General features: G+C 46.4%; 1 protein-coding gene and 1 long non-coding RNA gene across 2 annotated transcripts in view; one reads left to right on the top strand and one right to left on the bottom strand.

Moving 5' to 3' along the window:
- Positions 1-2418: 2418 nt before the first annotated feature.
- The window catches only part of INO80C (INO80 complex subunit C), a 22548-nt gene continuing 10725 nt past the window's right edge, over positions 2419-14241 (bottom strand). The window contains exons 2-5 of the mRNA XM_061170457.1: positions 9478-9588; positions 8409-8520; positions 7593-7660; positions 2419-2796 (exon numbers count right to left, since the gene is read on the bottom strand). Coding sequence (XP_061026440.1) covers positions 2665-2796; positions 7593-7660; positions 8409-8520; positions 9478-9588 — 423 coding nt within the window. The 3' untranslated portion in view covers positions 2419-2664. The remainder of the gene's footprint in view (positions 2797-7592; positions 7661-8408; positions 8521-9477; positions 9589-14241) is intronic.
- Positions 4213-7100, top strand: LOC133075961 (uncharacterized). Its single transcript, XR_009697431.1, has 3 exons — positions 4213-4290; positions 5641-5737; positions 6761-7100. It is a non-coding gene; the product is annotated as an uncharacterized LOC133075961 (long non-coding RNA).

The following is a 14241-nucleotide window of genomic DNA, read 5'->3' as shown; positions in this document are numbered from 1 at the left end:
GATTGAACATGAGGGATGAATATGGAGCAGGGAGGAATCTTCAGTGACATTTGTGTTTCTGACTCCAGTGCTGGGGAGCTGTGTAAAAAGGAATCCTAAATAGACACACACACCCCTGCACACACACACACACACACACACACACACACACACACACAGGAACCCCCTTCCAAACTGCCCATGAGCCTGGGTGTACAGAGCCAGCTGATCTGTGAATTAGAAAACATACCCCATACCCCACGGGAAATATTCTCTTTGTAGTTGCAGCAAGGGTCTCAACACTGGCTGCACATCAGCATCATCTGGGGAGTTTAAAAAATACTATGCCCGGCAGCACACCCCCTGCCCCCTCCCAGCTCAGGCCAGTTGAATCCGAATCCCTGTGTATTTTGACACCTCCCTCTACACCCCTCTGTCTCCCTGCAGAGGTGATGCTAACATACAGCGGGGCTGAGAACCGCTGGACCAGACATGCACAGCGAGGGCTGTTTCAGCACCAAATTACCTGCCTGTTCAGAACCTGTGGGAGGACTCCTTCTTGGAGCTGCTCACAGCTCGAAGCTTAGTTTGGCTCAGCCTGGATCCCTGTTGCTTGGGGTGAGAGAAGTGACCTGACCTTCAGAACTCAGCTCTCTGGCCAAAATAAGGGCTGGCAAGGAAGGCCTGGCAGGGGAACAGGAAAGAAGGGAGCCAGGTGTCCAGCACACGTGCTTCCCCTCTGCCTGCGGAAGGCGGCGGTCTCAACCTCCTGTGCGTCACAGGCATGCTGGGATACTTGTCAAATGCAGATGCCTGGGCCCCATTCCCTGCATTGATTAGAAGGTGTAGTGTGTGGCCCAGGAATCTGCATTTTAACAGGTCCCAGGTGACTCTGACGGGGGGCTCTGGTGCACACCCACCCCCCTCAAACGCTGAGAGGCCTGCAGGGGTCTATGGGACCCCCCGGTGGCCGTGTGCCAGGCAGAGATCTTTTTTCCTCCTGGACCTGGCCCAGGGGAGTCTGAAATCAGGACTGAGGTAGCGGCCAGCAAGCAGTGTTAGAAATGATTAGAATTTCCATTTCTAGAAATGGTTAGGATCGTGGGGCATGGTCCAAACGGGGGGTCTTCACGGAAGAGAAGTGCACCTGCCCCAAGTGTTCTTTGTGTCATAGACGGTGGAAGCAAGGCAAGAAGGGCCCTCGACTCACTCGCTCCATGGGGGTTTCCTAGGCTGAGTGCAGGCAGGGGACGCAGGAGCGAAGTGGGAACCCAGGAAGAAACCTCTGGTCTTGCAGAGAACTTCCGTGTCAGCAGTGGGTTTCAAAGTACGGTTCCTGGGGCCAGCAATATCAGAATCATTTGTTAGAAATGCAAATTCTCAGGCCCCACCCCCGATCTCTGGATCAGACCCTTGGGGGATGGGCCCCTGTCTGTGTTACAGCGGGGCCTCGGGTGGTTCTGTTAGCACTGAGGCTTGAGGACCCCGCGCCGCAGGCTCCAGGGCTTCAGTGCTCACAGGCTTAGAGAAGGTCCTCGCGCTCCTGGCCATCACCTCAGTCCCTTTCCGTGGGGGAGGGAGAAGCCACACCGCACCCTTCCCACTCTCCCCACCAGCTACTGGGAAGGGGCTGAATGACACAGGGGCTGCTGCGCCCACCCGGAGGAAAGGAAAAGCCAGGTTCCCGGCAGCTGCCACCTGCCCAGCAGGCTGGCCCCCAGCTGGCTCTCGGCTTTGTTTTTCCTTTCTCTATGCCCAGAGGGGTGCAGGAGGGGCTTTCCCTCAGAGAGCAAAGGCACCTGGGGGCCTAACCCACCCAAAGCACAGGCAGCTCTGGCCCAGAAGCCCCAGGGTCTGGTTCCACTGTCGCCCCCCAGAGACCTGTGGGAATGGGGCTCAGAGAAGCTTGGAGCACGTCTCCTTCTCCTGGCCCAGGAGCGCTTCCTCTTCTCGGAGGATGGGAAGCAGGCCCTGTTCTGGAGCAGGCAGCATCCTGTACCAGGACAGACATCCTGCTTGGAAGGGGTGACAATGGTCATACCCCACACCTCCAGAAAGGGGCTGGGGCTGCTGTTTTAGTCAGCTCAGGCTGCTCTAAATGCCACAGACCACTCAGTGGCTTAACTAACAGACGTATCTCTCTCGGTTCTGGAGGCCGGGAAGGGAAGAGAGGCTGATTCAGAGGCCAAGGCCCAGAATGAGGACTGACCTCGTTTGACAGGGTGAGTTCCTCAGTTCTCGCTTCTCCAGCCCCAATTCTGGACCTCTTCCAAGCATTCTGATCAGCGACAAATTTGAGCATGCTCAGAGACGGAGTCCCCAGGATCAGGAATAATTCAGCCTCATTGTCCGGACTGTCGAGTCTTTAAACATGTTATAAGAGTCCATAGCTTTGAAGCAAAAGTTCGAGGACTTACTTGGGTTAAATTAAAAGCACAATTTTATATTTTCTTGTCAAACAACTTTACTTGGGGCAACAACTGAAGTATAATTTAATTCAACAGGAAATATCACACTTGGAGGGAAAACAAAAAAACCTCCTTAAATTAAAGCCAAACATTCTTTCCAAGGCCCAACACTGACATTTCCAGATTGACAGAATGAGTTCGTTTCCATAAAACAAAACGTTGAGTCCAAAGTCTGCCTTTGAAACAGTTTTCCACTTCATGCTCCGTCTCTCCGGGCTCAGGGAACGATGCTCGTGGCCTTCCTCAGGGCCAGGTAGCCCGTGACCACGTCGGACGGCAGCCGCCGAATGTAGGAAAACTCTTCGATGGTGCTGAAGCGCAGCTTGCTCTGGGGGTCAGTGTAGCTGGCCTGGGTGAGAAACAGGCACAGAGAAGGGCAGAAAGTTGTTGTCGGAGTTGAGATGTAAGATCAAGATGAAAATTATTTTTCTGTTTTACTGAAAGTGAAAAATGTCTTCATCATGTCTGACTCTGTCACCAAGAATGCTAAATCGCTCACTTTGGCAAAGACACATTAATCTTCCCAGACTTGAGAAAGGCTTCAGGGTATGGCCAGGAGGAAGGGTGAATAACCACATCAGACACCGGGACTCTTCTGGTTGGTGCCTCAGGGCTACCAGCAACAGGTCCAAACTGGATTTGTGCTGATCATCCCTCCCTGATCCCTGCCTTCAGACTCCAGCTGCTTCAAACAAATGCTCCGGATCTGTCACCCAAGGTGGGGGGGGGCACCCCGTCCCCATGCCACCTACTCCCAGTGCACTCCTCTCCTGCTCCCCCTCACCGCCCCCAGGTCACTTCCATGGCTCCCTGGGCTACCCTGTAGTGCCGGACTGGCCACCCACCCTCCTCCACTGGAAAGGGCTGCCATCCGACACCTGCAGCCAGGGGCATCTTTACAACCTGCAGCTCCGATCGTGCCTTTCCTCATGAAACCTCTCAATGGCCCCAGTCCGCAGCACAGCTCCTCAGACCCTGCCTGGGCCCCTCCTCCCGAGCCCCTGCCTCAGCCACGGGTCCCCACCGTCCGGTTCCAACCACCCCAGCTCTAAGCGCCCCCCTCCCGTCCTGCTCATTTGCCCTTTCCTTGCCCAGTAACCACCTGCTCATCCCTCAGGACTCAGCCCCCAAAGTCGCATCATCGCGGAAGCTTTATCTGCCCCCACAAGCAGTCAGGACCCTATCCTCACGTTCACCTCAGCACCCCTATCGCCGGTGGAGTGCTTACCTCTGTTGCTCTTACGTTTATTATCTGTGTGACTCTTTGCCTGAAGTCTAGGCTGTGACCTAGACTTCATGACCCTGCACGAGGCAAGAACCCTGTGGCTTGCTTATCACTGGATCCTGGCTGTACTGTCTCCTAGTGCGATGCAGAGCTCACAGTGGACCTCAGCTACCATGAATGAGGGATGAGTGAATGAACAAACAAATGAACGATGGGAAGAGTCACAGAAAAGAGAACTTGTTTCCCACTGATATATCAAAATTCTCTTTTGGTCTGTTCTCCCCATGTGCAGAGAGGAGAAAATATTCACTTACTATGTAGGAGGCACATGCCTCCTACAGATTTTGAAACAGAAAACATGAGGGTGAGTCATTTGGAGCTCCTTTAAAAAATTATAAAAGATGCCATTAATGTCTAGACAGATAACAGCCAATTACTCAGGAGTGGATTGTCTGCGCCAGTGCTGGTCGTCTCTGCATGGACCCAGACGCGCCGTGATCTACGGAGGGAGGGAGGCTTCGTGAAGAAGCAACAAGCTGAAGGGAACTTAGTCATGGGTTTCTCATGCTCTAAAAAGTCTTCAGTTCCATCACTGGGGATCTCCCTAAGGTATTTGAGGTCTGTGTGTCAGGAAAATGAGATTATTCCTAAAAAGCTAAAATTAATTAAAGCTCTATATAAAACAAAACTTTGATCCTTTGGCTTAATCTAGATATTGCCTTTCTGTACCACATTTCCTTTCATGCCACTCATATAAAGTAAGGCTTAACTAGAAAAACAGCAGCAGGTCCCTTCTGAGGGCTCCCGGCCATGAGGCAGTTAGATGTACTAACTGGCAGGGGAGCTGCCCTGCAGTTCCGAGCAGGGGTGCAGGCATGTGCGTCTGCCTTTGATCATCTGGCCTCCATGGATGAACCAGCCCTGGCCTGGTTCCATCTCTGTGGCTGCCTCACTCCCACCACCAAACTGTGTCGAGCCGGCCCGCCCAAGTTCAGGCCTCACTGCCAAGAAGGCTGCTGAACAAATAATGCGGAATACAGAGAACTGTTGCACCAACAAAGAGGTCAAACAAAGACTCGCACGGACCAGACCTGACCTAGTATTCTGAACAGAGGGAAGGAGGCTGGGTGACACCTCAGAGATGAACAAGTAAAGAACTGGACTCCTGCGGTCTGCCCTCCTCTGGGCTCCGTCCCTCCAGCCTGAATGAAGCAAAGGCCCCCTGCCCAGAGGGCAGGCAGCAAACGGCTTTAATGCCTCCCTTGTTACAGGGGGACAGGCAGTATATACTGCTCCCCCATCTCACCCAGAGCCGCAGTACTTTCCACAGCCTTGTAACAAGGGCTGAACACAGGTGTGACCCTGCTTCCCTTCCGGCCAGGCCCCAGCACAGGGGAAATGGCCACTGGCTGGAACAGATGGGTCAGTGTAAACATGAGCCCGGCTTTATTTTTTAATTACGTAAGTTTAATTTATACAAGTAACAGGTGAACATATTCTCCTCCTAAAAAAAAGAAAACATTGCAAATAAGACTAAAGTCTCCTTTTACTACCATCTACCATCCAGAAGTCCTTTGTCTTCCCCTGAGGAAAGTGCTGCTAGGCGGGCACTCTTCCAGACCTTGTTTATATATATACCCTCACACACACAAACACGCCAGAGAAGTGCCCAGTATTTTTTTGTGACTGTGTATTGAGTTTTACTGAAGTGGTACCATGCTACTTATCCTGCTTTGCACCACATCTTGGAAGTTTACCCATGTTGTTACCTATACATCAAGCTCACAGAATAGTATGAACTCCCCAGCCCTAGCCCACTGGTTGAACTTTATGTTGTTTCCAATATTTTGCTAACACATTTTCTCATAAGCATTTCTGCATGAAGCTCCTTGTACACAATGTTTCTCTAGGGAGCTGGCTGGAAGGCAAATTGCTAGGTCGTAAGCCTCTACCTTTTTGTCTCGATAGGTAGTGCCAATCGTTTTCCCGAGAATGTGTACCAATGTGACTCCCACCTCAAGACAGCCATGTAGGAGGATGTCCATTTCTCTATGTTGGTGACAAGGTATGTAACCAAATGTCTTCATTTCTTTCCTACCTGATGAGTCTTTTTCCTAATTATCATTGAGATTGAACATCTGCTCATTGGTCATCTGTATTTCCTCCTTGTAATTGTCTATTCATATTCTTTTAGCTGACTCTTCTATGGGATTGTCTTTCAATGATTTGGTAGAGTTCTTTGTTTATTCAGAATGTCTTAATTCTTACATATAGTGGGGCAAGAGGTTAGTTACGTATAACATGACAAGTCCTTCGCCAATGGCATAAAGGGGCCTGGAACAATGCTTCTCAAAATGATTTTCATGCCTCCTAATGTGTGAAAACCACTCCACTAGCAGATGAGCTGCCTGATAGTGGTGAGGATAAAGCTCCATTCTAAGGGGCCACCCTCCAAGTCTGGCCATAAACCACGGCTGCTACAAGCTCAGCACAAAATGATACAAAATGGTACAGGGAGAAATTTCCACTTTGGGCCATAACAGAATAACTTGTGCCAGATGAGCCCTCCTTCCATAAACAACTATTAAAATGGGTCAAATATATGAGGCAACTATTTTCAGGCAGTAGACAAGAGATAGCATAAGACGACAATATTTTTCTCAAGTGGAAGTCCCCTCAGGGGACCTTTCAAAAAAGATACATGCCCATGAATGGACACAAAAAGAAGAAGCCAACACACAACACACACACACGCGCACACACACACACACACACACACACACGTCACTTTAGAGTGCTTCTACTCTCCCTATTTTTTAGGATCATTATATTTAAGGTCTATGTTAACAAGTCTGTAGTACTCTGAAGAGTGTGTGCTCTCTGGAGGAAAAGCTAAAACATATGACTAACTCAGAGAGGAAAACTAACATTATTTTCAAAAATATAATAAAAAATCTTTCCCAATTAAAATGTATATCATTAATTTAGTGTGTTACAGAAGTTGGAGTTACACATCTTCATGAAAAGGTAAAGCATTTAAATGATGTATATGAGCTTCAAAAAGTGAGGTGTCTCATTATTTCTACAGTTATGAGAAGAAGCCCATCTTCCAAATTTAATAATAATGAAAAAGGATGAAGAAGGCAAGCGGAAAGTTCCACACTTCATCCACATTCTGCAAACAAGGAAACGAGGTTCTCTGGGGTCGCTGAGGTTCAGGGACTTACCCAAGTCCCACTTGTCCAACTGCACTGCTGGTTTTCAAACTGTGTTCCCTAGAAGCACCATAGGGGTCCCTGGGGTGGGGAGTGGGGGGAAGGGCAGAGGACCAGATCCACACGGGGTCACAGTGGGCAGGTGGGCTCCAGGGGATTCTGTAAAAGATTTCATTTGGAAAAGGGATTCTGATGCTTAAAAATAAATTTGAAAACCACTATCTTTACCATAGTGCCTCTTTAAAGAAGTTTAAATTTTTTTTTTTTAAAGTATTGGGTTGGCCAAAAAATTTGTTCAGGTTTGTCCATAAGATCTTACGGAAAAACCCAAACAAACTTTTTGGCCAACCCAATACAATCATCTCTAAATTGCAGGAATTTTTTTTAAACTTCAGCAATAAAAAAGAGAAATTGTTGTTTCTTTCATGTTCTCTCATATAGTTACCAAGCAGAGGAAGGGAAACTAACACTCAGGTCTCCTGCTTTCGGGAGCAACCCTCGCTCCAGGCTGCCCACATGGATGCCCCAGCTTGCAGCTGCTCTTAAATAACTGAGTGAATGCTTCCGCACAAACCCATTACCTGTTCAGAGTACACGGGCTCTGGCAGGACCAGTGTCAATATCCAACACTTTCTAAATAGACAGTACCGTGAAATCTCCTTTTCAGTTCAATGTTGTAAGACATAGAGATGTAATCATACTCACAAGAAGACCTGAAACATCAGAATACTTCTTAGCTGGTTTAAAGGATGGAGGAGCATCAATACTGAAGTCTGGGGAAAAAAAAAAAGAAAGTAACTAAACTGGCTTTAAAACATTCAGATCCTTTCCCTTTTTTATTTTTTTCCCTAAAATACTGCTTGATAATATTCCTGAACTTTTTACTTTGTGATTCAGTACCCAGAGAATTCTCTGGGGAAATAATGCAGGATGTCATAGACCAAGTGCAGGCTCCAGATCCAGCTCTGCCCTGTCCCCAGGGACCCTCCACTCCAGCAGAACCACCGGAAAGCTCATCTGCCCACAAGCTACTTTCACTGTCTCTGGTTACATGGACTGATGTGATGAGATGCCAAACAACCCACTAACTGGATCTGAGCATCCGGACACCGGAATGTCCACACCCAGGCAACTGACTAGTTCGCTTGTCACCCGTCTGAGTCACCCCCATGAAAGACGTGCAGTGGGGCAAGAGATGGAAGGAACTTCGAACCTGTACTTTCCATGGAAGTTGAGCAGAACATATAACACAGATTTGGAAATACTGGAGCATACTACTGCTGCAGACTGAAATGTTAACAGTGACACTAAAAACCACACATCCATGACCACGCAAACACAGATTCAACACAGAATACAGCTATGAGGAAATAGACACATAATCTCCCTATATGGATGCCACTGTAAAATTCCCAAGCTAAAAATTGTTTCTACATGAATGCAAAAACAATAATGTGGGTTTGTTATAAGAAAGTTCCTAGTCTGACATTATAAACACATCAGAGGTTCTAGACAGCTCACAGTTAGGATCGTTCAGTTGCCATGGCAATGCCCTTTCAGAAGCCAGAATCTGTTTCAGGTTCTTCCAGGTTCTATTCTTCTTGCCAGCCGCTGCGCCACCATGGCCAGAGTGCTCGAGGAGAAAGCATGGATTAGAAGAAACAGAAATCAGTGGAGATGATCATTTCAGTATCTGACATTTATGCATATTCATAACTGTAATAAACCCCTCATTCAATCAGCAGTCAGTGTACCCTAAGGCTTTTTTAAAAAGTATTACACCATACACTTTAATCTTACTTATAAAAAAACACGGCTTTTGGATTGTCAAAACATATGAGTTAGTTGGTAATGGAGTAGAAACAAAAGGTTATTATTTTTTTTATATGCACATAGAATATCACATCCTTTATTGGGTCTAACTTTATGGAATTCACTCATGAATTTCTCACTACTTTAAAATAAATTTACTACAAAGTTAGATTTAAACTCATGACCACATCTCCAAACTCCTTTCTGAGGGCCAGTCTCCACCTTGTAAATTAGTGGTGCTCCAGGAAAACCCAAGGAAGCCTCAATCATGGCACAGCAAGCCTTCTGGAAATTTTTTTTTCTTTTTTGTCTTATGACGATGACAAAATAAAATGGAAGGAATACAAAAATCTGTTACAGGCACTGTTAATGCTGTATTTTCAAAGCTAATTAATGAAAAATAAACTTCAATGGTATAATCTGAATCATGTAATTTATCCTACCCCTCAAGCACTCCTCTTTTAGTTAATTATTTCAAGCCTCATCTAAATCGGAAGGTGAGCAATCATCGTGGAAGTGACCCACTCTCAAAATGGTATCCTTTAATGAATTCCACAAAGGACACCAAAATCCTTGGGAATTGGCACACTGGGAGGTCAACAGGAAGGGCCTTCTTCTCCTGCCCCTACCCCTCCTACAACAGCCCATGGTGGAGGAGGTGGTGACTTGGGCTGATGGAGACGGGGCACCAGTGCTGCCTGGGCTGCAGGCCCAGCGAGATCAGGGGCCGAGGTATAGTTGTTCGGTTTTTTATTTCTAAAACACCTTAGATGCTTACCACAAAGTTGGGATCCTTAAATGGCAAAGGTTTGGCAGCTTTTTCAAGAGGTCCTGTGCTAAAATCAGAGGGCACCATTTTATTTTCACTCACGCCTTCCATGCTGATACCCTTAAAACATAATAAGAATAGTACGAGGTCAGTGTCCTTTAGCTGAGCTTCCTAATTCAGCTCTCAACAAGACGTAAGATGACAGCACCGGACACGCGAGGGGAGACGGTGCGCCCAGAGCCCCAGCAGGCGGCCTGCACCAGGGGAGAGCCTGGAAGCAGCACCCGCTGTGCAGAAGCCACAGCAGAGGCAGCCAGGACCCCAGCTGCCAGGCTTCCTGGCTCCCCTGAGTGCCAAGCACAGGTGTCTCACTACTACAAGGTGGGTGCTATTATCCCCAGTTTACACAGAAGAAAACTGAGGCTCAGGTATACGGGTTCAAGGCCACACGGATTACCTCTGGATTCAAACCCAGGTGGAGCCAATTCCAAAGGCCCCACCATCTCCGTGACACCACATGGCCCCTACTCCTGCCCATCTTGTCAAATTGTGTCTTGAAATATTAAGCCTAAAAAGGTCCAGCCCCTTTAAGGGTCTCATCGGCTGGAGAACCCAGGATGGAGCTGGTAAGCGTAAGGGCACAACAGGATGTGGGCATTCCGAGCACGGAGAATAAAGGGAGAGCAGGTTGGGGGCCACGGTCAGCTGGCTGCGGCAGAGAGTGCCCTGACAAGCAGGCTAATGCACTTTAAAACAAAAAACCTTTGAAGCCAAGAATCAGGAAGAAGAAACAAGCCAAAGGAAGAAATCACTTCTGATTTGTAATGCTATTTCCAATCTTCCCAGACGGCAATAAACTGTTTTTTAATTGATATATAATTTACATACAGTGAAATGTGCAGATCTTAAGTGTAGGTTTCATGAGTTTTGCCAAATGCTTCCACTTGTGTAATCCAGGTCCCTAACGAGGCAGAATATTTCCATCATCTCAGAAAGTTCCCTCATGCCCCTTCCTAGTCAATACCTTCCAACCTCAGGCAGCCACTGTTCTGATTTCCACCACGTTACTTTGGCCTGTTCTAGAAATTTATATGAGTGGAATCCGACAGCATGTACTGTTTGCTGTGTTTGGCTTCTTTAGCTCAGCATAAAGTTTCTGAGGTTTGTCCATGTCGCTGCATAGATTGGTAGTTTGTTTCACAGAATTTGTATACCACTCAGCAGAGCGGTATTCCGCTGTATGGATGTACCACAATGTTGTCTGTCCATTTTCTTGTTGATGAAATGTGGGTCATTTTCAGTCTTCAGCTATTATAAACAAAGCTGCTGTGAACATTCTGTACAAGTCTTTATGTGGACATGTGTCTTTACTTCTCCTGGGTAAATACCTACTAGTGGAATGGGTTATAGGGTGAATAAACTTTATGAGAAACTGACAGATCATTTCCCTAAATGGCTGCACTCTTTTACACTCCCAGCAGCAGTGTATGAGAGTTCTGGGGGGTGGGGGGGACAGGGACCACCCACTCTGCTGCAATAGTTCCCCAAACAGTTTCTTCTCACACACCTTCCGAGACTCCTCTCCAGGGTCTCTCCTGTGGGCCTGTGCTCCCTCTCCTCTGCTCACAACCCCTCTTCTATCTGGACTGCCCCTCACCTTATCCTCCCCCTATTCACCGTCTTTCCTAACTTTTCTCCCCTCCAAGGCGGCCTAGCTCAGATATCCGCTCTCTAAGAACTAAGACGCCTCCAATTTATCATCCTTTTCCTACCATCTGTAGCCACAGTTCTCTCTCTCTTTCTTTCTTTTCCTATCCTCCCCCCCCTCCCCAGTCCTTCGCCTTTATCTGGCCCTTCCTCAGCTCTGGGGTTCAGGGGAGGGCCTCAGAAGCACACATCTTGCCCTCTCCGTTCTCTACAGCACACTCAGCGACACACTTCTAAATGTAAACTTGACGTAACTCCCCTATTTACAACTCATCAGTGCTTCCCACCGCCCTGGGAATTAGGCACAAGTCTGGCCTCCTGGCCTCCTCTCCAGCCTCCCCTCTTGCTCCCCCTCCCTCCTGTATTTTGTATTTTCTGGTCCAGAATCCATGGAGTCATTTTCTGTAAGCATAAAGAGTTTCCATTTTTTCCATTTTTATTTATGCTCCACTAAAATTTCCATTGGGATTAGTCCATGTCAGTTTTACTTTTACAATAAAGATTAGATTTAGCATTTTGTACATAACCAACTTTTTATTGCCCTTGTGATTTTTCCTTCATGGTCATAGTATTTCTGCACATACATGTGTCCTGGGAGACCCAATCTGATGAGGAAGATTCGATTTTTCCCATCACATTTAATCAGTAACCAACGTTACCTTGAGTAGTTCTGGCCAGTTGTCAATGTTATTTAGTGTTGACTATTTGCAAGAGTAATATCGTAAATTGGATACATGATTGATAGTTGGTATTTAAGTCTTGGTTAGTCACTGAAATAACAGCAGCTTTGTGAAACAGGCAGGGAACAACAGACCAGAAGAAGGAGAGACAAAGGAGAGAGGTAAGCAGATGAGGGAAGGGACAGATTCCAAGGGTGAGAAGGCACAGGGGGTCAGAACAACCTGCTTCACCATCTGGGCCAGTCTTCCGTGCCCTGCATCTAACCCGGTGCCTGGCACAGGGTAAGCCCCAAATAATCACTGACTGATTAACTGATTGGAGTTAAGGAATAAGACAACGCAGCATCACTCCATGCCAGCATCAGTATTTGAGAGGTGTATGCTCCGGAGTTCACTGTAAGGAATCGTCTCTGGATGGGATGCAGTGGCCAAACCCAAAGAAACACAGGAAGGATAATTCAGAAACGACTGGGCTTGGTTACCTATAGGGCACAAGGGAACAGGGTGGGAGGAAGGGGAGATGGGAAAGGACAAGAGAGGAGTAAACTTCTCCAAGTATAGTTATTTGTAAAGTTTTGACCTTTTGAACCATGTTAAAGTTTCACATACAAACAAACAAATAAATAAAACCAACCAACAAGGATCGGGCAGCAGATAGAGAAAATGGAATACAAACAAAAACAAACCAACTTAACTGAGGTTTGAATGAATAACACAACCACACTGAAGGGGAGGAAGGGAGAAATAATGTTAGTGATGTGAACATAGTATTCTGACCATATAACCTAAGGTTAGAGGCAAAAAGAACCAGGAACAATTGGTAGGTTTGTTTCTCACAAGGGTACAGGTTAATAATTCTGAAACTACACACCTTCTAAGATGAGGCAAATAAGGAATGAGGGGCGGCTAGAATGAACCTTGTGCTATTGGATGAAAATCACAGGTTAGCAATAGGAATTCATGGTTTCTAACATATATACAGACATATAAACACAGAAATGGATACAGAGGCATTAAGTGATCCAGGCTCAGTGTTTCCCGAAACTCATATCCAATGGCACTGGAAAGTCCAGATATCACCTACTGTTATGAAAACATAAAAAAACAATAACAGAAGACTGGGAACTTCAGAAAGAAAAGGGGAAAAATGGAATGAGTGAAAAAAAATGGGGTAAATATAATAGACTATCATTAGCCTCATGAGTTTCTTAAATTCTATATGATGTCAAAACATGGGGGGCACTTACACACACATACACACACACCTACATTTCCTAGCTCTTCCATGGAGACGGCTGGGAACAATGAACAATAGGGACACCAGGTATAGATCCTGGTTTCTAAATATTGTTCTCCAAGAACTAGTAATCTTTGAAGAAATAGCTGATTCCGGGGTTGGGGCAGGAAAGTACAAGATGAGCCTTGTGGTGCCAGAAAGTAAGAAAACGCTTGTATCAGTTTGTTACAGCTGCCTAACAAAATACCACAGACTGGGTGGTTTAAATAACAGAAACTTATTTTCTTACAGTTCTGGAGACAAGAAGTTCAAGATCAAGGTGTCAGCAGGGTTGGGTTTTCCTGAGACCTGTCTCTCTCTCTCTCTCTTTTTAAAATTGTTTTTTAAAATTTTATTTTATTGAAGTATAGTTGATTTACAATGTTGTGTTAATTTCTGCAGTACAGCAAAGTGACTCAGTTATACATATATATACATTCTTTTTCACATTCTTTCCACTACAGTTTATCACAGGATAGTGAGTATAGTTCTCTGTGCTATACAGTAGGACCTTGTTGTTTATCCATTCTGTATATAATAGTTTGCACCTGCTAACCCCAAACTCCCAACCCATCCCCCCCCCACACCCCGGCAACCACAAGTCTGTTCTCTATGAGATCTATCTCTTTGGCTTGTGGATGGCCATCTTCTCACTGTGTCCTCACATGGCATTTCCTCCGTATACACGCCCTCCCCACCCCACCCCTTTCTTGTCTTTCCCTCTTCTTATAAGGACACCAGTCATATTGAATTAGGGCTCCAACCTTATGACCTCATTTAACCTTAATTACCTCTTTAACGGCATTATTTCTAAATACAGTAACATTCTGAGGCATACTGGGGGTTAGGACTTTAACATATGAACCTTGAAGGGACACAGTTCAAGTCCATTACAGCACTCGAAAAGTGATGGGGGTAAATTGAAGGACATAGCAGTCAGTTTGAAGAGGTTCCCACTGGCCACATCTGGACAATTTGCTCAACATCATGAGTCAGTAGGGAAATAGAAATCAAAACCACAATGAGATATCACTTCACACCCACTAGGATGGCTACACTCAAGGACATAATAATGTGTTGGTGAGGATGTGGAGAAACTAGAACCCTCAT

The sequence above is a fragment of the Eubalaena glacialis genome, chromosome 15 (assembly GCF_028564815.1).
Source record: "Eubalaena glacialis isolate mEubGla1 chromosome 15, mEubGla1.1.hap2.+ XY, whole genome shotgun sequence".
In the NCBI taxonomy this organism is placed as follows: Eukaryota; Metazoa; Chordata; class Mammalia; order Artiodactyla; family Balaenidae; genus Eubalaena; species Eubalaena glacialis.
This window is presented reverse-complemented; position numbering and strand designations above follow the sequence as displayed.